The 23,008-nt window shown below is 39.4% G+C and overlaps 1 protein-coding gene across 2 annotated transcripts in view; it reads left to right on the plus strand.

Annotated features, from left to right (window-relative positions):
* pdlim2 (PDZ and LIM domain 2 (mystique)) overlaps positions 1 to 14,695 on the plus strand; it is a 73,474-nt gene extending 58,779 nt beyond the window's left edge. For both annotated transcript variants that reach the window (XM_051903336.1, XM_051903335.1), the window contains 4 exons: positions 7,184 to 7,302; positions 11,327 to 11,466; positions 11,948 to 12,059; positions 13,450 to 14,695. In XM_051903336.1, the coding sequence (XP_051759296.1) occupies positions 7,184 to 7,302; positions 11,327 to 11,466; positions 11,948 to 12,059; positions 13,450 to 13,642 (564 nt within the window). In that variant the 3' untranslated portion in view covers positions 13,643 to 14,695. The remainder of the gene's footprint in view (positions 1 to 7,183; positions 7,303 to 11,326; positions 11,467 to 11,947; positions 12,060 to 13,449) is intronic.
* Positions 14,696 to 23,008: the final 8,313 nt, after the last annotated feature.

The raw sequence follows: 23,008 nt of genomic DNA on the forward strand, positions 1-23,008 counted from the left end.
AGTGTAATTTTATCAGAAGAAAATTACATATTAGTTGCCTTTGCCTACACGTTACGTTGAAAGAAAAAAAAAAAATGCTATCTTGACCATAGTTTGTCAAAATGCCATAGTTACTACGGATATTTTTGGATATATTGCTATTTTTCTACATTAAAGACATTGGTTACTGTGGTAACATGGTATTAAAAAAAGAAATGAAATAAACTGTATGTTCTTAACACTGTTTGAAAGAGGTCTGATATTTTTTAACACCTCCCGTTTTAACTGTTGTATTTTTGTGGACACTGTGGTTACCATAATAAATTAATGTAAGGATTACCATAACACTATAGGGGCTTTCGCCCCGGGATGTTATAGGAACTTAGTTATAGGTACTGGCCACCAGAGCGGTTCCAGAAAACGAAATGTTCCCTTAGGGCCATTTTCCTGGTTGCATTCGCACTGCCAGTAGGAACTCTGAAGTGACGCGAGCCGCGCTTGTTGTGACCGGCACGGCGGACATTTATTTTGATGCCACCGAGAACGCCTGAACACACAGCACTCCCATTTTCCGTCTTTAGTTTACGATCTGTTTAACAGTCTTGTCTAATACGTTAGTAGATAGAACTGCTATACAAAAGGTAAACAGTATATGAAAAAAATTAGCGTTTGCCGTGTGGTTGATACCCAATGTCGCTAGCTGAGCAGACATACATAATCATGTTTTGCTTGGTCCCCTCAAAGTCGCATTGGGTTTTCTCCTTAGCGTAAAGGTTAAGAAGTCCATCTATCACTGTTTTCCATGTTTGTAGAGTTAGTTTGTGGAGTAAATATATAGGCTATAAACTGTGTGTGTACATGGCTTTTTTTTTTTTTTTAAATGGCGGGTGCTGATGTTTCCCGTGTGTTCGGCCAGCGTACGCTTGCATCACTGGTAGTTCCTACTGTGCTGGGTTGGACTATACTCTGAAGTAGGAGCTAACTTAGTTCCTTCAAATGGCATTTCTAGAACTAAAATCATTCCCAGTTCCTGCGGTGCGAATACGCCAAAAAGCGGGTACTGTACTTCCGTCATTTTTTTTTTTTTTTTTTTTTTTGTCCTTGCCAGTACACACCCTATTGTAATTGCTGCCTATATTTGATTTTTGGAAATGTTCTCATTTTAATATTATTTGTGTATAACCTAATTATTATTCATGAGCTCAGCCTTCACCATTATAAGTCATCACATGCAGCACATCTGCAAGTGCCACCTATGATCTTGTAGATAGTCTGGTAAGTGTGCGTGTTAATGTTTGTGTATGTGCAGTGCTGTCCTGGGGATGTTTAGAGGTCCTGATTACGATAAGGATGAAGCCAATCAGGCGCACTGACCTTTGCCAGCCAGAGGAAAGATTTGAGTGTGTGTGTGTGTGTGTGTGTGTGTGTGTGTGTGTGTGTGTGTTTGGGTTTTGAGGAAAAGCCTGTGATTGCACATTGACTTCCTTTTCTTTCCTTCTCATAACCTCAGTCCAACACAAACACAGCTTACATCCACACAGACACAGGGCAAGAAGGGAATGCACCCCTTCCCCAGTAAAACAACACTTCACCAACACTATAAATGGTCAAGCACAAAAGCGATTGACCTGTTTGGATTTACTCTGCGATTCATTGGTCACTGAACAGCCAAGGTCAATTTCAAGTCAATTAATGGAATGGCAAAGGCAGTTTACCTTCTCTTCCGTCCACCTCCATGTCTGAGTCTGTTTGTTTCTCCCATTTTACTCATGTTTGGGTTTGACTGCATTCCTGGCAAGCTTGTCTAGATCTTAACTGCGTGCTGTTGATGGGTACAGCGTCTATAAGCAGGGGAGAGCAGTGCCAGCTCAATTAGTTACAGCTACAGGCCATGAGCGGGCCATTTGTGCCTAACACTGTTTTGGGGGTTTAATCTTGTCATCTACATCTACCTAAGGCCTGGAAAATTTCTCTCTTTTTTTCACCAGATCCATGTTTTGTACAGCTATTCAGTTGTTCCTTACGGACTGTTACTGTTTGAACCATTTTGCAATATATTTGAAGATCACTGTTTTAGGGTGCTTTCACACTTGGTTCGATTGCTTGGTCCGAACCAATTGCTCCCTCTCCCCAATGTTTCCCACAGGATTTTGTGAGACTATGGGCAGGTGAACATCAGTCCATCTTCTACATTTTTAAATTGTTTTTTGAACTTATCTGGTGCACTTTGAAAGTTCAAAATTGAACTCCAACCCATTTTCAGTTACCAAATTGAGCAGAGTAAAAAGCACTTGTACCTGGACTTTATAGAGGACTCAAATCTCTTTTTAGTTGTCCACGTTACATTCACACTGGTGTCACACCTTGGATTCACACCTTGACAAAGGCTTTTTGCCGAAACGTTGGTGAAATAAAGTATTTGCAAGTGAGTGTGCGGTCATGTCTCCTTTATACATATATGACTGGTATGAAATCGCGGCACCTATCATCTTGAGAAGTGTCCTATTACTAAATATAATAAACTAAACTTTAATAAACTAAAATTGTTTCTTGGCAGATGACACAATGGGGGGAAAATTACACTTACATTGAAGAAGGCATTTGAGCCATATCTAGGCATCAGAATAGCATAGGAACAGCCTAAAAAAAACTCCCACATGCTGTAGAAACCTGCTCCAAACCCATTCATAACTACATAGCAACACCTTGGCAACCACTCTAGCATCATGGTCGTAGCAGCATGTTTTGCACCGGAATCTGAGCACCATTCACTTTCATTTTCTTCTTTTTCTAAGTCTAGTCTGTTGAATTGTTTCTCCATTACCTCATGGCAACCCTGCATCAACACTCTGAGCTAGTTTACACCCGATCTGCGTCGGTTTGTGATGGAGAAGCCCTTGGCACTGTCTATTTCCAGAGATTTGTGCCTGGGTGTGTGTGAGGGGAAACTCGCTTTCTGCCAATCTTGTCAGCTTGTGTTAAGAAACAGCAACATTGATCAGCTTGATTTCATTTAGATTGAATCGTTTGTTTTAGGGTAGAAATATAGGTAAATTAAAAATGGTTAAACCTACTGTAATTGCTAACCGATGACAGGTGACAGCTTTATATTACATAACAGGGAAGAAGCAAAGGGATAAGGTTGATTGGCGAAAACTTTGAAAGCTAGAAAAAAATGTGACCACCACTTGCACCGTTATATTAGCATATTGTATTTTTTAGGATGTTGCTGTGATCTCGGTGGTTGCACTAGATTGCTGTTTTATTGTCTACCAGGTGAAGAGTGTAAGTTTGAAATGTCACAAGTGTGCTTTGTGTGATTCACATTGACTTTTGGACCAATTAAGACCTATGAACACGCACTGAAATTAATAGTTACATACTTATTGTGACTAAAATATAAGAATGATATAAAGAAAGAGAGAGAAAAGCGTAGAAAGCAACACTGTGTGAAAGCTGTTCCCACCTACTATTTAATAATATTATATAGATGAATATATAGATGAAATTCACTAAATAATAACTGATGATTTTTACAACGGAACTTAACACTGAATGGACTCAAGCTAAACAATGACACTATTTTCTTCTAGAGCTGCTGAACAGCCAAAGCAAATTTTGTAGTTGCATACTTTTCTTGTTGTCACTGTAAAACTGCTTTGAAACAATCTGTATTGTAAAAAGTGTTATATAAATAAAGGTGATTTGACTTGACTATGGACATACGAATGCAAATACAAATTCTTAAAAGTAAACTTTTCCATAAAGTTTGCTTGAATGCCTGGATGCCATTGCTGCCATCTAGGAGAAGTTTAGACTACGGGAAACTTTTGTTTGGATCAAGGGAAAATGGGCACTTTCCTCCTTTCAACTTATCCAAATAAACTGATCCATATTTTGATTTAGAGAAAAGTCGAGAGCAATGAGTTACTCATAAAATCCATAACAATGCTTAAGGAAAAATTCTTGAAGGCCAACATTGTGTCCTCCTTCAAAAGACTGATATTTAACTTGTATATGACTCCCCCTAGTGGTCGGATTCTTAATATACACCTCTCTGCCTCCCCTCCTGCCTATTTTTCTTTCCTCTGTGTCAAACCATTAACACAGTTTTGCAGGGCTGTGGCCCTTCAGGAATTGAGTTTGAGATCACTGCGTTAAGGGATAGTGGGGTAAGATGTGTCAGTAGGTTTACCCCCAAAAGCTGCCTCCCAATTAATCTATCAACAATCTTATGTATAAAACTATTTAAGAATCTAATGTATAAAACCTATATGGAAATAATGTGCTATTAATAAGACTTTGGAATGGGGTTGTGCATTAGTTCATTGTTTTTCCCCCTGTATTTTTTCATTTTTATTTGAAATGTAACTTTCCCAATTCTCCCTATTCTCATTTGCTTGGTGTGTTTAAAGAATTTATGAAATGCAAATTTGTTCTCAGTTGAGTTTGCGTTAGTGTTTACCGCCAAAACTTTCCAGCAGTGAAACTGATCGTCACAGCAGCTGATAATTGCTTCAAGTGGGCGGAAATGCTCTTGGCTGCACTTTTGTGAAACTTGATGGATGTAGCCAAAAAGCCCCAGGTGGAAGTTGTCTGGCGTGGGAACAGACTCCTCTATTTAGTACAGCTGGTGTCAAAAGAGCTGCCCAGGACAACATCCATCAGCATTAGGGCCAAACATCTGTTAGCATGCCTTCTCAATCACTCTCATCTCTTTCCCAACAGTTCCAGTAGATATGCATGGCCATCAGGAACTCACAAGGCCGGCACGAAAGACTCTTTGCACAGCTGCTCCTCATGTAAATGTAGAGTGAATGTGAAATCGATTGTACTCAAAGTCTCTATCGCCAAGAATCCTGCTAAGATCAGTCAAAAATAATCTGGACACTAAGACCAGCTGAGATGTTGACAGATCTGCATACTTCCAGCTTTAGTCAGAATTAGGAATCAGTTTTTCATCTTGTTTTGTGTTGATGTGTGAGGAAAGCCATGAGGTGTTGGAAGTGTGTCTCATGGTCTAAGGGGGCATTTACACGACACCATTTTCAAATAAAAACAGAAAACTTTTTAAGCGTTTTGGCTGTTCATTTACACAACAACAGTGTTTTAGGGGCCTGAAAATGCAAACTTTTGAAAACAGGATTAAAAGTGCAAGTTTTTGAAAACGATACCATTATCGTCTCTGTAAACTATGAAAATTTCGTGATCTCTACAAAATGGCATTGCCAACTACTGACCTGACATGAATAATAGTGTTTGTATTCATTTTTGCGGATCCTTGTGAACGAGAATCGTTTGGACAATGTTGTCATCTGTGCGCAAAAAAAACGCAAAGGAAAAACTTTTTTGGTTTTAGTACTTTATTGTTGCGTAAACGTACCCGAAGTCAGGGATGCAAAACCCAGTTCCTGGAGGGCCATAGTTCTGCAGGGCAGTGCAATTAAATGCACCTGATCCAGCTAATCAAGTCCTTCAGGCTTATTTGAAAACTGAGTTTTTATTTGTAAACTACATGTGTGTTGGAGCAGGGTTAGAGGGCAGAGTTTTGCACCCCTGGTCTAAATATCAGTTTCTCCCACTTGCTCGGTTTTGATGTCTTTGTCCCCCGTTTGTGTTCTGTCTCCACATTTATTCTTTTAAAAGTTCTCCAGAGTTTATCAAATCGTGTTCCATGAGGAAACTCTGAGGAATTTGCAAGTACAAGGTGCAGGGCTTGACATTAACTTTTTTGCTCACCAGCCACTGTGGCTGGTGGTTTTCCAAAGTTACTAGCCACTCAGCATTTTCACTGGCCACAATTTTGTTGGGAAAATACATTTTATATGATTAAAGTTGACTTTGGCATGCTTAAATTACTTGATTTTGAGTCATTTTACTTGATTTAGAAGATTTAAAACCCTTTCAAATGCAGAGTGACCACCCAAATCAAGACTACATTGTATATCAGCTGGTATGTACAGGTGGGCAATATGAGGCATTTTATAAGTTAGGCTATATAAAAGAACAAAGAAGCAAATTACAAAAACAATAGTAAATTAAAAAAAAATAAAAAATCTCTTTTCAGATACAGTAGGTTTATTTAACATGTATACATTTAACATCTTTTGTTGTTTGATTAAAATTAATGACAGACAGGTATTTAATTGGGCTGCTGAATGCATGGACGTAATATACTGACACATATCCAGTTTCTACCCACCTGTTTACGTCCCCTTAAGCCATAACCGACTGTATTCTCACGAGATACTCCACACAATGGACATTTTGACATCTGTGTGTGCGTGTATTTGACTATTCAGGTGCAAGGAGAACTGATTGTGCACGCGAAAAAAGAGCGCTTCTGTTGTGTGTCATTCAGCGCGATTCCGCCTATCCCGCCTTCACTAACAGCAAGTTAATCGATAAAGAATTGTAATTGAATAGTAATTTTGTGATACAACAATCTTGGCATTTCATTTGGCTGTAAGCTGTAATTAAATTCAACCCGCCAAATTGGCTAGTGGGAGTGGCTGTCTTACCCGCCACAGCTGAAATCTACCCGCATTTGGTGGGTTGGTGGGTGTTAATGTCAAGCCCTGACAAGGTGATATACAGTATATATATCAGTTGCTTTGAATTATAAATCATAGCACATTTCAGATAATCTGTTTCACTCAGACGCACCTTAGAATATGTAAGCAAATATCTGTCCCTACTTCTGTTTCATCATGACTTGAAAATACATTTCTGATATTCAAACGGTCACTCTGCTGTTCTGACATGAGCTGGAATTTTTTTTCAATGGAATATAGATCTGGGTTGATTGCTGGCCACTTGAAGGAAGAGCAGTATTTCACATTCCTGTTTTTCTTTTAAATCGATTGTTTTTGTAAATCATTTTGAGAAGGGAAAAAACTTTCTTATGCTGTTTGTTACATAAATATGTACACATCTTGTTAATTTCTGGATTTAATCATTGTTAAAAAAAAAAAAAAAAAACCCAGACATCCCAAAGCAACTGCAGGTGCCTCAGCATGGGGTATGAGACAGTGGGAAGATCTTGGGATTTTTCAGACATCTGCTGAACACGCGCACGCGCGCACACACACACACACACACACACACACACACACACACACACACACACACAATCTTAGGGATGTACAGCTATCACTGCAAAGTGCATTATTTTGACCTGTCCTATGTTCTGCGTATTCTGTAGGAGATCTCTTCCATGGATTTCCGCAGTAACTCAGTGTCCAGTCGGACTCCAACTCCCCCTGGACGATACTCTCCACACAGCCCCATTGAACGAGAGCCTCCTGTTTCCCCTCGACGCAGGTACATATATGCACATTTGCCTTGCTTCTCCTCTCAGGTCACACTTAATAAATTTAAAATAAAATTAGATATTTTTTAGATTTTTTTTGTACAAACTAATATGTCATATGGAAATAAATTGCATACAGTATTTATTTCTTTAAGAATAGCCCCAAAATGGAAATAATTTGTTAATAGACATTAGATTTTACCTCATTGTGACAGATGAGTAAATAATTGAATAGATATTAGATATATTTAGTGAGATATTTAGTGATATTACAAAAAGTGACAGGCATAGAAGTTAAGTCTGGTGACATGATTAATTGCATAGTTTTTTTTTTTTTAATTGCTTTTGTTTTCATAATTTATGCCTTTCCTTTTTTTTCCTTTCCTTTCCCACTTTGTCTTGCTTTCTAGAAAAGGATTATATCATTTCTACCTCTAATTGGTCCCCCACCCTTCTCCCTCTTCTACATACCAATGACCCCACCCCTTTTTTGCTCAACCAATAAAAAAGTGTTAAAAGCTAGTAACCACACCCCTTTTCTGCTGTCAACCAATACAAGGCAGCCCAAAGTCACACCTTTCAGACTGAAACTCAACTTTCTTATGTCTCGTCGAGACTCGACAGAGAGGGGTGTGTGTGGGTGCACTGCCTCCCGTGTGTGTGTGTGTTTGCCAGAGTTTTAGATGTGTGTGTGTGTGTGTGTGTGTGTATGTGTGTGCAGTTGTCACCATAGGCTCTGTTGTTGTTCCAACAAGAGTTGAACTAGTTGGATAGGAATTTGTCTTTGTTTGCTTTTGAGGTAAGTCCAAACTATTCAGATATCTTCCTCAAACTTACACGGCAACTGACAGGCTAGTCTGCAGGGGAAGATGAAATATCGTAATGTGAGACTAGCGCTCCGCTCTGTAATGTAATGATGCTGCGTCGACTGTTTTCACTTTTTCAGCCTGTTTAGCAAGATTGTAATCATAGCTCAGCTGTGGGGGGTTACAGTTGGATGGAATGTTCTTTCTATGCATGTTTTACTACTTCTTTTCTTAACTTCAATAAATGGTGCCGTTTAAATATTCGGAATGAGAAACATGCATCCCCACTGCAGCACTTGTATATGTCAGGGGATTGTGCAGGCAACAGGAGGGGGGACAACTGGTTCCTTTGACCCACTATGATCCCCTATGCTATAACTTACTCTTTGGTCCCAGTTGAGGTGGCGCACCCATAAAATTGTTGTCCTGTGTCCCGTGAATTTGGGCGTTGACCCTATGGGGAACTGAGAGGTGCTGGGAAAGGTTTCAGCAGAAACTCAAACTCACTGTCTGGTTTCAATTTGAAGCATGTCTCATTGAACAGCCTGCATGAAGATAGTGAACATGCCATTTATTTGGAGATTTATTGTTTTCAAATGCTTTCCCCCCCAGTAATGACTATTTCAAATGCTTCTTTCTTTTAATTTTCGGTCATATCTTGGACATGCAACAGAAACACTTTTTGTCCAGTACCGAATGGTAGCACACATTCCAACACGCAAACAGTCATGTCAACTATGAGATCCTTGCTGTCATGCAGGTTTCTTGTGACAACCGCACCCAGAAACTCAATAAAACCCTCATGGCAGACACTTTAAATTTCATTTGACTAATTTTCCACCTCTGTTTGACGTTACAGTAATAAGCAATCACTTCTTGTCAGATCAAGGGTTCTGTTGGATTGTTTTGGCTATTGGTTAATCATTTCTCACCCCATGTCACGGCCTTTGTAAAAAACAGAAATCCTGATAACATTTGTTTTGATAACAAACTCACTAGCAAACTATCACAAGGCCACTGTGGTAAGAGAATCTGTTAATGTTAAACAGTTTTTGCTGATTAATCAATAATATATAGACTTTTTTGAGGAATAAAACGTTCAAAAACAATGTAAACATTATAAATGTCTTTACTGTCACTTTTGAACTATTTAACGCATCCTTGCTGAATAAAAAAGTCAAATCTTACTGACCCCACACTTTTGAACAGTAGTGTATGTGTTTTAAAGTGCCCCTATTATGCTTTTTAGAATATAACCTTTCATGCAATGTGTAATGTAACTAGCAAACTATCACTGTGATTGTCACAAGTGAATGTAAACGATCTGCAAAGTTGTGAAGCCGAAAGTGCACTATAAATAAAGTTATTCTCTCACAAGAAAGATTTGACTTTGAACAGCCTAAAGGAGTCGTCAGTAATTCGAATCACACTTCTATGATAGGTACACGTCACTGGGTAACACATTTGCCTAATGCCCGCCTTTGTTCTACGTTGTCCGCCCGCAAACAACTTGACCTGCCCTCAAACACTGTAGCTTTTTCATGTGGTTAACATCATGTCGAGAAGACGCAGTGTCCTACATTGTGAAAAGTACATTTGTTTGATTTTCACTTCCGAATGATGAGGCTGCAAAGAAAAAGTGGTTAAAATTAATTTTTTTCAATGATACCACAGCAGTACAATCCCAATCTTTTGTTCTATTCCCGTCATTTTATTGACGACTGCTTCTCAAATCTGGGGGAGTTCAACGCAGGATTTACAAAATGTTTGCTCTTAAAAGATTGGTCAGTACCTAGTTTATTTGGACCAGCTTGCTCCTCTGAATCACACCCTTATAACATTGATGCTGCTATCACATATTATAACATAACACAAACTAAGTTGACACTTACCACTGAGAAACGTCCTGCTCCAGTCGTGCTTGCGATTTGAGTTTCTGGTTGATTGACTGCTTTAGATGTTTCACTGTCGGACTTGGGCTCGAATTGATAAGGTAAAATCGATGCCATCTTTTCTGTCCATACATTGTATACAATATTTTGAGAATCGATAATCCTCCGGAGCTGTAATTCAGTTATGGCAATGGGTGACCTTGACCTTGCATGCATGTAAACCTGTTGTAGGAGACTCCCAAAACAATATTAGGAACCTTAAAAATGGCATAATAGGGGCACTTTAATTATTCTCATATGTGTGTATGTTTTCCTTTAGGCTGTATAGTTTGTCTGTATGGCAATGGTCCAATATGTGTAAAGCAGTAATAGGATGCCCATGTGTGAGAAAGCTCTGTGTTTATGACTATTATGACTATAAAAATGCAGCCATAAACCTCCTGCTGGACGGCTACTGTAACTGTACTCTAATCAGCTCATTAACCCTGCCATTATAAAAAACACACACCTCTTATATTCTACCCCAATCCTTTTACTCCCCATACAAGTACAGTCTGCTAATTGTTGCATTCGTAGAGAGGATCAACCACATGAGTGAGGGAAGAACAATGGAGAGAAAAAAAGTCTTATACTTTATGATGGAAACATCATATGCTCAGATTTACCAGGCAGGAATGACTCAAATCCACATAATGGGTTAGTCAGTTTAGTAAATACAGAGATCTCTGCTACCAAGTAATGTGGAAAGGCTTAGTCTACAGCTAATTTTTATTTTTTTCCAAAATGTAAAATACCTGATTTTGTCCTCAGTGGATATTTTCCATTTTTTCACAAATTGTAAGTTGAAGTAACACAACCATGGCTTTTTAATATGAAGTCTATCATAAAGGGTATTGATTTAGTCTTTGAAAAGATTGGTTTCTTGTCAGGAGTAAAGACTCTGAGTTATAATATGCTCTAAATAGCATAGCAGACATTATACACTATCCATAGACAGACTCAGAATGACTTATGAAGTTGCCATGACAGCATAAGACTATTCAAAAAGTATTTTTTGCTTTTGCCTTAAAGGCATCTGTAATCATATCTCTCCTGTTGTAGAACAAAACCAGGACTGATCCCTCCATAATGTTACAATAGTGTGGGTATATTTTCTACATAATCCAGAGATGGAAGTTTAATAACTGAGGCCCTTTTTTTTTTTTTTTTTTCTTTTTTTTTTTTTTTACTACAGAGCTGCACATCATTGTTGGATTGTGTCTTGCTCCATGAGTGTTGTTTTTAAGGTGGTGTCAAGTTTAACTTGTAGATGAATGAACTCTCTTTCTCTCTTTCAGCTCAGACTTTGCCATGCAGAGGTTTGACAGAGACTCAGAGGTGTACAAGATGATTCAGGAGAACAAAGAATCGCGTGCGGCCCCTCGCCAATCCAACACCTTCAAGATGCTGCAGGAGGTGCTAGAGGCTGATGAGAAAGGTGAGACACGCACACTTAAGTTTGTCTAAAAAGATTTGTAAGACAGCATAAAAACTGCTTTGAGGAAAAAAATGTCACAGGCTTAGACATTCTATGAGCTTTTAAATCTGCAAGTCTAGTTCATATTTTTGCAGCTTATTCTGGCCACAAATCACTAATAAAAAAAAAACAGAAAAACAAGAAATTACTGATACAATAATAAAATGCCAACTTAGGTTGATTATTAAAAAGAAACGGTCAAGAACAACACATTAAAAAGTGTGATGTTTGATTTCGGTTGTCAGAAGACAGGACGCCATGGCGCTGAAGTCTTTAGCACACACATGCTTAATGTTTTAAAGGACATTAAGTATAAATTGAAAACTGCTACTGGTGAAGGTGAGCTGTGGACAAAGACAATGAGGGTGGGGTAGAAAGGAAATGTTTGTCCAGGCACTGAATGTTTTATCTATTGGTTTATAATTTCTTTGTTTTGTCACAGAGGCCGCCATCCGGTTTCCAAGCAAGTTGTCGCCAAGCCCTTCCAAGACCACGTCCTCGGTTGCTGGAGTGCAGAAATACCACACCTGTGAAAAATGTGGCACCAGCATTGTGTAAGATAAAACAAACAAACACCTGAATCCCTCATCTTCTGCACACACTCCATAGTACTGTATGTCCTCTGCACAGGCACGCTTGGATTGCGCAATAGGTTAATGAGCCGGTAACTCATGAAAGTGATGTGTGATGTTTAGCCTTTAAGGGAGAATTGTTCATTTGTATTATATTACCATGTGAGGATTACACTTGGCTACCTTAGGTGCGTCTCCAACAAGAACATTGTTCCAAACGGTACCAACTTTTAACCACATTCTAATTTACTTCAGGACTGTACCAGTACTTCAGTACTGTTAAAGTGTGTTTACACTTGGCAGGTTTGGTTAGATTAAAATGAACTCTGAGCAATCGCTCCAGATTGCTTTTGTTAGTGTGGTTCATTTGATTAAGTGTGAACGCTGCCATCCGAACCCTCGTGCACACCAAACAAGTGGACTGAGACCCTTGAAAAGGTGGGTCTCAGTCCACTTCCAAAGGAACTCTGATGCGCCTCGTCAGAAATGTGAACACAACACGGACCAAAGACATCTAAAAGAACCAAAAACAGGATGTGATGTCACCAGATGCGACCCTGAAAAGGACAGAATGCTGAAGCATACATGTTTTGCCTCATCAGGAGCTACATTGCCCATTACAGTTCAGTACAGGCGTCAGAATCGCCGTCTCCTTGCAGCAGATCTTTGTTTGTGTGCACCAGAGGAATTCCTGCCGCTGTTTTGACTCCTTTACACCTTTTATAAACCCTTCTCGAATTCTCAGCTAGTCAAAATGCCATCATACGAACAGACATATAACGAGTGCATTTAGCCCTGAACACCGCATTGTTTTGAAAGTTTAAGGTCTGTCTCAATATGTTTTTTTTTTTTTTTTTTTTTTTTTTTTTTGTATCTTTAGGTTCACTCTTAAAAATGACAGTGTGAACGCTAAGCGAACCAGGACTAAATGTATTTTTTTCTTTTATGGTTTGAGCCAAAAGAACCAAACTACAAGTGTGAACATACCCTAAAAAGCATCCCACAAAGCACCTCGTGAACTTGGTTCACACACTACCAGACATTTGTGTGTGAAACAATGTGTTCTAAAATATCAATCATGTTAATGGATGGAATCAGAGTCTGAAGCTAAAGAAAATCTGAGTCTGTGCCCATCATACACTAAACCTGTCAACTCTCACTGCTCAAAATCTGCAGACTGGCTCTGATTTTCGGCAACTAGCGTAAACTCCTCCAGACCGTAATTCGGCAAAAATCTAGACAAAAGTCGTAGCATATTCCAGCATTAAAAAGATAGCTACTTAGTAGTCAGTGAAGAGCTCTCTAAGTTATAGAACAGACCTACTATTGTGTTCATTAACTTTAAAAGTTCTATTTCTCCTTCCCCTTTCAGCACTCAGGCTGTGAGGATCACAGACGATTGCTTCCGTCATCCAGAGTGCTACACCTGTACAGAATGTGGGCTCAACCTAAAGATGCGTGGTCACTTTTGGGCGGAGGACAAAATGTTCTGTGAGAAACACGCCAGGGAAAGATACCTGGCTCCCGGCAGTAGCCCTCGCTCTGTTGTGTCCCCACACCACTGAGACGCCCAATCAGCCGCCCTCCTGACACCACCTCCAACTCCTCTAGATGGCTAGGAGCATAGGGAGGAGAAGACGGTGATGTCATTGTTACGTTGTCCAATGGGAGCCAAATAGAATGTTTGGCATGTCACTTGAAGCTTTGGGACCTGGCAGAGTTGAGTCCTCTCCTCCAGTTATTGTTACACCCCACAACTAAAGACTAAGCTTTGATCTATTGGATTTGAAAGGGGGGCATCTGCATTAGAGTGTGTGCTATTTCTATAACAGTCAGCATATTACAGTTGAATTTCTATATTGCCCGCCACTTCCACATGTTGTATTATGCTTTGAAAATGGCTTGTGTTTCAACAAACATTTAACTTGGGTTTATCTTAAATAGTTTGTATTTTTTGGCTGAAATTTGTAGAGCTTTTCCATATACCGTGACTCAAATGGTTAGATGCAACAAGTGGACATCAACAGTGCTAATGCACAAGGACTGGTTTCCTTAGTGTGTTTGTGTGTCTGAATAGTTGCAAACTGTTTCATTCATTTCAGTTTGCACTTGTTTGAAGGGTTTGATGATTACTTGGAAGTGATTCTTAGTTTGATGTATATTTCTCCCTTCATAAAAAGAAACTATCATCCACAACAAATCCTCCATCCACACGCATTTAGATCTCTGCATAGTTTATTTGCCATTTGCTTTGTATTAAATAAGGGAAATCTAAGAAATTATGATATTTGTGTGTAAATATGTTTATTTTTCACTTTAAACTGTATGTGGACTGAGCTGAGTGTTTGCACGCACTTGTTTGTGTTCAGGGTTGCATGTTTCACTTTGACTGTATTGTGTATTTTTGGGTGAGAGAGGTTTGATCATGCTCAGATACACAGTTGTGTCCTTTGAATGCAGGAAAGAAGAGTATCAGGGTAAAAACTTCAAGCCACGGTTTAGAGAAACATTTGTGGATCAAATACATCAGATGAATTGTGAAACAATCCTCACAATGTGTTTGTAGGGTTTCCTCTCTTTACCTTTTCCGTTTCAAATAAAAACTTTGATTATCAGCGGATGAATTGTTTTGTCTGTTTTGCTGTATTAGGGTATTTTGGTTAGAATTCCATATTAATTTTCCGGTTTTGTTCAATTCTTACAGAAGCATCTTATAGTTAAAGTGAACTCAGATGTTTGTCCCTCATTAAAAAGATTGACACATAGAAGTAATAATGTAGTAAGAATAAAAAGTATTTAAAGAACTAAAAAGAGCTTAATAAAAACATCATGTACATTCATTTGATAAGATTCTAGTCATGGTCCGATTCTTTGTTTAGCCAATACAGGATATGAGCAGCAAACTTCGCTATTCTGTAAAACAGGTTCCAGTTTAGGTCTTTTTTTTGTGCTTCGTTAAATATGGAGTGGTTTTACTCAAAGTCTTAAAAAGAGCTAAGATGAGCATAGCCAATGTCCATGAAGGTGCATATGCATATATCAATCGCATGTGTAGATTGATATCTAAAAGTTTTTTTTTTTTTTTTTTTTTGGATTTTTAAATTTAATAATACGCCATCAATAAACAACTAGCTAGCTTAGCTGATTACCTGATATGGAAAACCGGAAGCTGAGAGCGCAATTGAGGGACTTTTGGAGAGTGAGACATGTTAAAAAAAACAACTGTAAACATAGACTATGCAATGGAACCTCAAAAAAAATCAAGACACCGGTAAAGCTTTTTCCCTTGCTGGAGGGAGCTGAAAGCGCTTAAAAACAGATGCCGAGCTTGCTTTGCTGGACAGTTAAATGTATTCCATGGTTACACCAAGGTTGTGGGTTGTCACAAAGATGTCAAATTCGGTGGATAAATCTGGCGAAAGTTCTAAAACAGTGCTATCCTTTGCCTGTGAATTCTCACCGGCCATGTACACACTGCAGTTAAAGGGATAGTTCACCTTAAAATCACCATAATTTACTCACCCTGGTGTTGTTTTAATGCTGTATGCCCTTCTTTTTTTTTTAAAAAAAAAATGTCCTGCTCGTCCATATAATGGCAGTGAATAGGAACCAGTATCAAGCGTTTACAAAAAGATGCAAACGTATCACAGAATGATCCCATGCGACGCGTCATATATTCCAAGTGTTCTGGTGGTATACAATAGGGTTTGATGAAAAATAAACTGAAATTTACTATATTACTTGACCAAATTCCTGACCTTGGCCGTTGGTCTTCTGTGCGCGGCGTGCATTCAGGACACTCTATTAGTGCCACAGTTCACCCTGACCCACCCAGAAAAAGCACAAATTGTAACAAATCAAGATTAATAAGAACATGACATGAAATACAATTGATGTACTTTCTTCTCTGAGGTGAATATATGTGTTGTGCTCGTCACAGCAAGAAGTTATCGCATTCACATCTGTCAACTGTAATTCTGACTGTCATCTGACAATCAGAGTTCCTGGCCAGAGATATTTAACTTGATGAAGAAAGTACACTGATACGTTTTTGGGATTTCTAGGAGTTTTATTACATGTCGTCTTTGATTAATTCTGATTTATGTGCTCAGGATGGCTCAGACTCATTCAGTCTACAAAACCGCACAAAACTTACCACTGCACAGATATCCTGAACAGAAACTCCTCTAAAGCCCGGGATACATTGCACAATTTTAGCAATCCTATAAGATCATTACTTTATCACACTGTGCGACATGGATCTATTAAACTTGGGTACGACATGCATGTAAACTGTACGATGATGACACCTGTTGACTCATAGGCTGCGATGCAAGTTTTTATAGAAGAATAATATGTCATTAGCATGCGCTAGTGGTAAACAAAAAACCATGTTGAATCACACTTTGGAAGTTGTAGTTTTTATGTGTGCTGGGAAAAAAGGAAGCGGCGAAAGAAGAAGGGAAAAGAGCTTGAGGTAAGCAGTTTTAAATTTTAGCGCCGTGTCGCGTTGATTTCATGTCGCATTTTTATTGGCTGGTGAGTAGACGTAGGTCATAGCAGCAAACACACTGTGTGTTGATCATGCTGAATTTCTGACACTGTCAGAAAACTATCGTAGGCTATCTTTGGTCGCAAGACCGGGAAAACGGCCGTCTTTGAACCTCTCTCACTGTACGACACGATTAAGAGCCACAATCACAGAAATCACCACGATTGTTTCAAGATGGCAATCTTTCGTCTGGGACAGCCAAAAATTGTGCAGTGTATCCCGGGCTTAAGTAGGGCCCCTTGTGGAGTGGTCCCTAAGCCCTCAGGCAGTTGAAAACCTCTGCATTTACATGCTAGAGATATAACATCTACATACCTGCAAACTAGTCGCTTTTTGCTAAATTCACCATTTTGAATCAAAATATGTCTTTTATGTGAATCGTGTAGATCCGAAGAGTTTTTTTTTTTTATTCTGGGTGGGTCGGGATCTTTCCTGGCGCTCTTTTGGCGCCTGGCAGTTAATGCCTAGCCCTAGTGTCAAATGTTTTTGTTGTTGTTGTTATTTTTTTTTTACTTGAAGCAAATGTTGTCTTTTCCATTTATTTTCTTGTCAGAGTGCACCAGCTTCGTTTACATGTCAAAATCACAAAAAAAAAAAAAAAAAAAAAATTCTGTTGTTGAAGACCCCCTTCAACAATTTATTTTGTCACCTTTTTCACATTTGACATTTATTTTATTACTATAAAGTAAGTGGAGGAGGCTCTGGCACTCTATATCGTGTGTATGACTGATGGAGACAGACCTGCTGCGCTCAAATACCACCTCTCATGGGCCAGGCCCAAAGAGCTATCCAGTCTGGGTGAGAATGGTAAATCCCCACCCCCATCCTGAGACAGGAGGTCCCTCTAGGGAAGGCGAGGCCACGGCTGACCTGACAGCAGTTGAACCATCTCAGCCACCCAATGTCTGGATGTTTAACATAGACTTATCAATACTAGTGACAAGCCCACTCTGGCTAGACATGGGTGGGCTAGAGCATCCACACCCAATGGTGCATTTTCGTCTGCTAGAAAGAAATACAGAGGACACTGAGCGCTTTCCTGTGAGGCAAAGAGATCTATGGTAGCCAGACCATACCTCTGCAATATCTGCTTCACCACCTGGGGATGAAGCTTCCACTCCCCGTACAGAGAGTTTCCCCTGGACAATAAATCTGCTCCCCTGTTCATTATCCCCGGAACATGAGTTGCCCTGATGGATAAAAGCCTTGTGTCGCACCACACAGTTGAATGGTTTTAGAGCTCTGCCTTGTAAGAGGCCCCAGAAGTCTTGGAATATACTGCACATTTGGACATATGGACTGCTTATGTTACTGTTATGCATTTTTTGGAGCATTACAGAAATGGAGACTATATGAAATGTCATTGTAGTGGGCTCTGGAGTGGGCTCATGGGCTGGAGCGGACTCTGGAGCAGGTTCAGGGGCTGGAGCGGACTCTGGAGCGGGCTCATGGGCTGGAGCTGACAGGTGAATGATGAAACCGATGATTCTGGAAGGGAACATCTGTGTTGGAAGGACGTGGTATGGTTGTACAGGGATTCCTCAATCTCACCAACTGAATAGGGGGAGCCACACATCCCAAGCACCATATCTAAATAACTTTCGAGGTTGAAGTAAGAGTCACCTACTGGTATCCAAGGGGCTATGTGTGAGTCCAGCCCACACCAAAACAGGTTCATCAACTGTTGATCCTTCCAGGTTGAAAGGTGGCTATATTGCAGGAATTCCTCCACATAGAATTCAATAGCCTGGCCATTCTGAACGATGGAACAGAATATCTCCCAGTCCATTTTGGTTTGGTCTGGTCTTCTGTCATGGTCAGAAGAGGAGTCAGCAGATTCACAGATACAGGTTCTTTATTGAAACGTGTAAACACAAGGAATGAATCAGGTAAGCCAACTGTATGTAAAAAAGTCACTGAGGTCTCTGTCATTTGCAGCAGTAGAGGATTGAAGATAGTTAGAACCAGGAGGAATGCTGGGAAATGGAGTCCAGAGTGTGCGTGAGGGAAAGAAGGACAGGTGCAGTCGTGACACAATGGAGGTGTCATGCACCAAATTTATTATTATTATTATTATCCACAGGATCAATTATTGTAAGGTTATGTTTTAAACAGACTCTACAATGCATGGAAGTTTGCAACCACGTAGATAGGGATTTTAAACAGTTTTATTTCGGGAAGAACAAAAATAGGCCTTTGAATTTCACTTAAAAGGTTTCTCATAGGCCGGGACTGTTTAAAAGCATTTCCGCTTTTGTATTCATTGAAAGAATTTATTCAAAGGGGTCACATCATACTTTTAAAAATATTTTTTTCCCCACTAAGATCCACCTATAACGAGGGTGAGTAAATAATGAGAAATTTTAAGTGATAACATTTGTTTTTGGGTAACTATTCCTTCAATTTTCAAGATTTGAGACCTGAATCTTTCTAATAATACAAAAAAGGAACTGAAAACAGAGACTGGCTCAGTCTACATGCATAAGTTTTTTTTTTTTTTTTTTTTTTTAACTTAACCATGGAGAAGGGGTCATGCACCACCTAAGTTTTATATTCTTTGAAAGCATTTATTTAAAGGGATTGTCATACTTTTTTTAATAATCCCATTAAAATCCACTTAAAATGTTTGTCAAGATTTTTTTTTTTGAGCTGAATAAGGACATCACTGTTTTCTGCAGAGCTGCTTTACAGCTGACACATTTCATAATTGATTAACTTTACACAGTTTTTGAACTGAACTGAATCAACATCGAACTGACTTCTGCTGAATAATGACACTATTGTCTTAGAGCCCCTTTTACAACAGAATTGAATTGTATTTGCATCATTGATCATTATCTTCCTGTTTATCACTGTAAAGCTGCTTTGAAACAATCTGAATTGTATAAAGCGCTATATAAATGACTTGTCTTGACTTGACTTTTAAAAACAAAGCAAAAATTGCTTTTAAAACAAAGCAAATGTGGCTGTGATGACTTGACTTCTTTCCAGTCTTGCAGTTTCTCATGTTTATGCTCAGACGTGGACAGGCTCTGAGTTCTCTGGTGTGGCGGCTTGAGTTCCCTGTCATGTTGGGGTTGGATTTCAGGATTCAGGTCAAGTCTCATGCTCAAGCCCTCCACCAAGGACAGCAAGCAGAACTGAATTCTGTGTGCATCACTGATTGTTATTTTCCATGCAGTTTATTACTGTGAAGCTGCTTTGAAACAATATGTACTATATAAAGCACTGTGGTAAGCAGGACGAGGCTGAGGGCTGTGAGAATGGTGCAAGGCCGGTAGTATGATTGATAATGAGCGTTACCTGCACGCCGCACTGGTCTCGTATTTTACAGAGGAGCTCGGAAGCATAAAAAGAGGAGCGACGACAGTGAAGGAAGAGAAGAGGACAAGGTCTGGACTAGGCATGTGACGGTATAAAATTTTCATGTTGCGATTAATTGCTGAAGCTTTTATCACAGTATATGGTATTATCACGATTTTGAAATAAGTTGCAAAAAAAAAGTGTTGTCATAGTATAACAGGTTTAAGAACTCTTTTTGTAATAACAAAAAGAACTCTGAATGATTAAATACAATAATACAATACACAAAAAATATATAAAGTAAAATTTTCAAACGGATTAAAGTGCAAAAGAATTAGGCTATAAAAAACAACAGGTAACACTTTACAATAAGGTCTCATTATTTAATGCAATAACTAAGACTGAACAATAGCTACATTTGTTACAGAAAGTATTATATTTTGTTAATGATCAGTTGTATTTCTTAACTAACATTGTTAGTTTTATCTCAGGTCCATTAAATAAGTTCTTTTGATTTTAGTAACGTTATTAAACAGTAACTAAGAAATTTTCTATATTTTAAATAAGAATAATTAATGCTTTATATGTATTTTTCATTGTCAGTTTGGTAATAATGAATTAACATGTAAACTAATGAAGCCATTTGTCTCAAAGTTTTACTGAACAATAACAAATAATCAAAACATTTTCAATCATTAGGGCATCTTGTGGTCCAGATTAAAATATACAAATATTTAAGTTTGAAAATAAATAGCCTATTAAGTCTTTAAGTATTAAGTATTTGGTGCTGTGATGAACAACATTGAGATTACAAAAAAATGAATGGCTGTTTGAAGCATTTTAAAAACTTTACCAGCGCAGCTGCTTTGTTTGCGGGGTTTCCGGGGTAACCGCTGCATTCTGCTGTCAGAGAGTGAACGTGCACTTTCATTCAGCGCGTCTCCTTCACTTGTTCCACCATGTGCTTCTCATACACATTGGGCTTGTTTACATCTGAGCGTGTGTACCTTTGACGCAGAATACAGCGGTGTTGTGCATTTTATATGTGTCCGCGAACCAGACCAAGATTTTTTTTTTCCCTTTCTCCCCTCTCTCGTCTCTGTCACTCCTGATACTTCCGTCTCCTTTTCTCTTGCTTCGTCTGTCCTTATCCCCAGGTGCTGGGGCCACCGTGACAGGTCCCCCGGAGGGGGGAGTAGAGCACAATCTCGTGGGTACCCCCTGGCCTGCGAGAAGCAATGGGGTATGTGGCAAGCAGGACGAGGCTGAGGGCCGTGAGAACAGCATGAGGACAGTGGCGTGATGGATAATGAGCATCACCTGCGTGCTGCACCAGTCTCGTATCTCATGGAGGAGCTTGGAAGCATAAAAGGAGGGGCGATGACAGTGAAGGAAGAGAGAGGACCAGGCCTGGACTTTACGTTATGTTTTATGTGTGTGCGGCAGTCGTCCTTGAGGGGCTCAGCATTTACTTTCGTTTGGTGTTTGTTTATTTTATATGATTAAAGTTTGTGAAACGTTTGCCGGTTGTGTCAGATGATACTCCTAGCCTAAAACCTAGGTGTGCGTCGATATCTGGAATGCAAATATTATGACGTCATATCCAAGGCCTCAAGTTCAACTGCTGCAAATTCTGTGTTAAATTATAAGTGTATGTACAGAATATTAAACTACAGGATTTAGCTCACAATTACTGGAGGTTTCAATGTATGTTGAATGATACATACAGGCCTGGAGTGGCCATGGAAGAATCGGGAGAATTCCCAGTGGGCCTCTCATTAATTGGGCTTGCAATACCACTTCGACGTGAAAGCAGTTTCACATGGGAAGCGGAAAGCACAATCTCTAGCTCATTTTCAATGAGAGACACACGGAAAGCAGCAAATAGGAGGTGGTTCTAGTAGCGACGGTGTGCAAGCAGTGCTTGTACACCTGAAATCCTGTCGCTTGCGCGCGCACAGCTCTTTGTAGTGGTTATAAATATTAATATGTGTTGTATACCTGTATAAAATAAATATTAAGCATGTAATAAGATGAGCCATATGACTTCTTCCCTGCTTTCTCTCACACACACAACATACCTTTCAGAAGCATGCTTTTCTGGCTTCATCTTTTGTATTCAAAGCTGGATAGTCTTATTTCTTTTGATGACATTTTTTGATGTAGGCTGCAGGGTGTTTTGCAAGTACAAGTACACTAACTAATGCCGCTCTAATGCTGCCTTCAAGACAGACAGATCGGAATTTGGATTTTTCCCACCTCCTTCTAGGAAATAATATCTGGAACGCCACTCAAAGTTGGACATTCGGCATGTGAACTCGTGGTACGTTGATCAACCCAGAGTTTTCACAGTACTGATTGCCTACACCAAACACTGAACCCTAAACCTACCCGTCACTGTAACCAATGAAATGGGCAGGATTTCTGGTGAAGTGGTTTAACAGGGAGTCATCAGGTGACATACTGGGCACAGGTGTGGCTTCTTGGATGTGGATGTCCACCACAGGCTGCAGTGAGCCCTACTTGAACCTACTTTATCACAGCTTAAGGTCCCCCTGAAATCAAAATTTAAGTTTTTAGCTTTTAGTATGAATATGTTAGTCTTAAGGTTATGAATAAGCTGGTGTGTTCCAAAACAATGACAAAATTCGCATTTAAGAGATATAAGCATTCAAAACTTCAGCTGGACTTCAGCTTCTCATCAGATCTTCTGTCCAGTCAAATGCTCTCTAGAATCTAAAGTGTCCTGCCTCCTACATTATAGTAGAAGTGGGGTCTACGTTTTTTTTATCAGTTTTATTTTGATAAACATGACACTCATATAACATCGCAACTACATGAAAAGAACTTTAACTGTTACAGAAATACAGATTTGTGAGCATTAGTGGAACTGAATCCGGCCAATCGTGAAACAGCTGTGTCTTTCATCAGAGCTTGTGCATCCGCTCTTTAAAAGCTTCGCCGACTGACACAGCAGACTGCTTTCGCAGTACTTTGATGCCTTATGTCACAGTCACATGGCGTCGCCGCTGTCTCAAGTCGGACAAAATTTCTAACCGGCATGCACTGCTTCATG

This window comes from Ctenopharyngodon idella, chromosome 8 (genome assembly GCF_019924925.1).
Source record: "Ctenopharyngodon idella isolate HZGC_01 chromosome 8, HZGC01, whole genome shotgun sequence".
Lineage (NCBI taxonomy): Eukaryota > Metazoa > Chordata > Actinopteri > Cypriniformes > Xenocyprididae > Ctenopharyngodon > Ctenopharyngodon idella.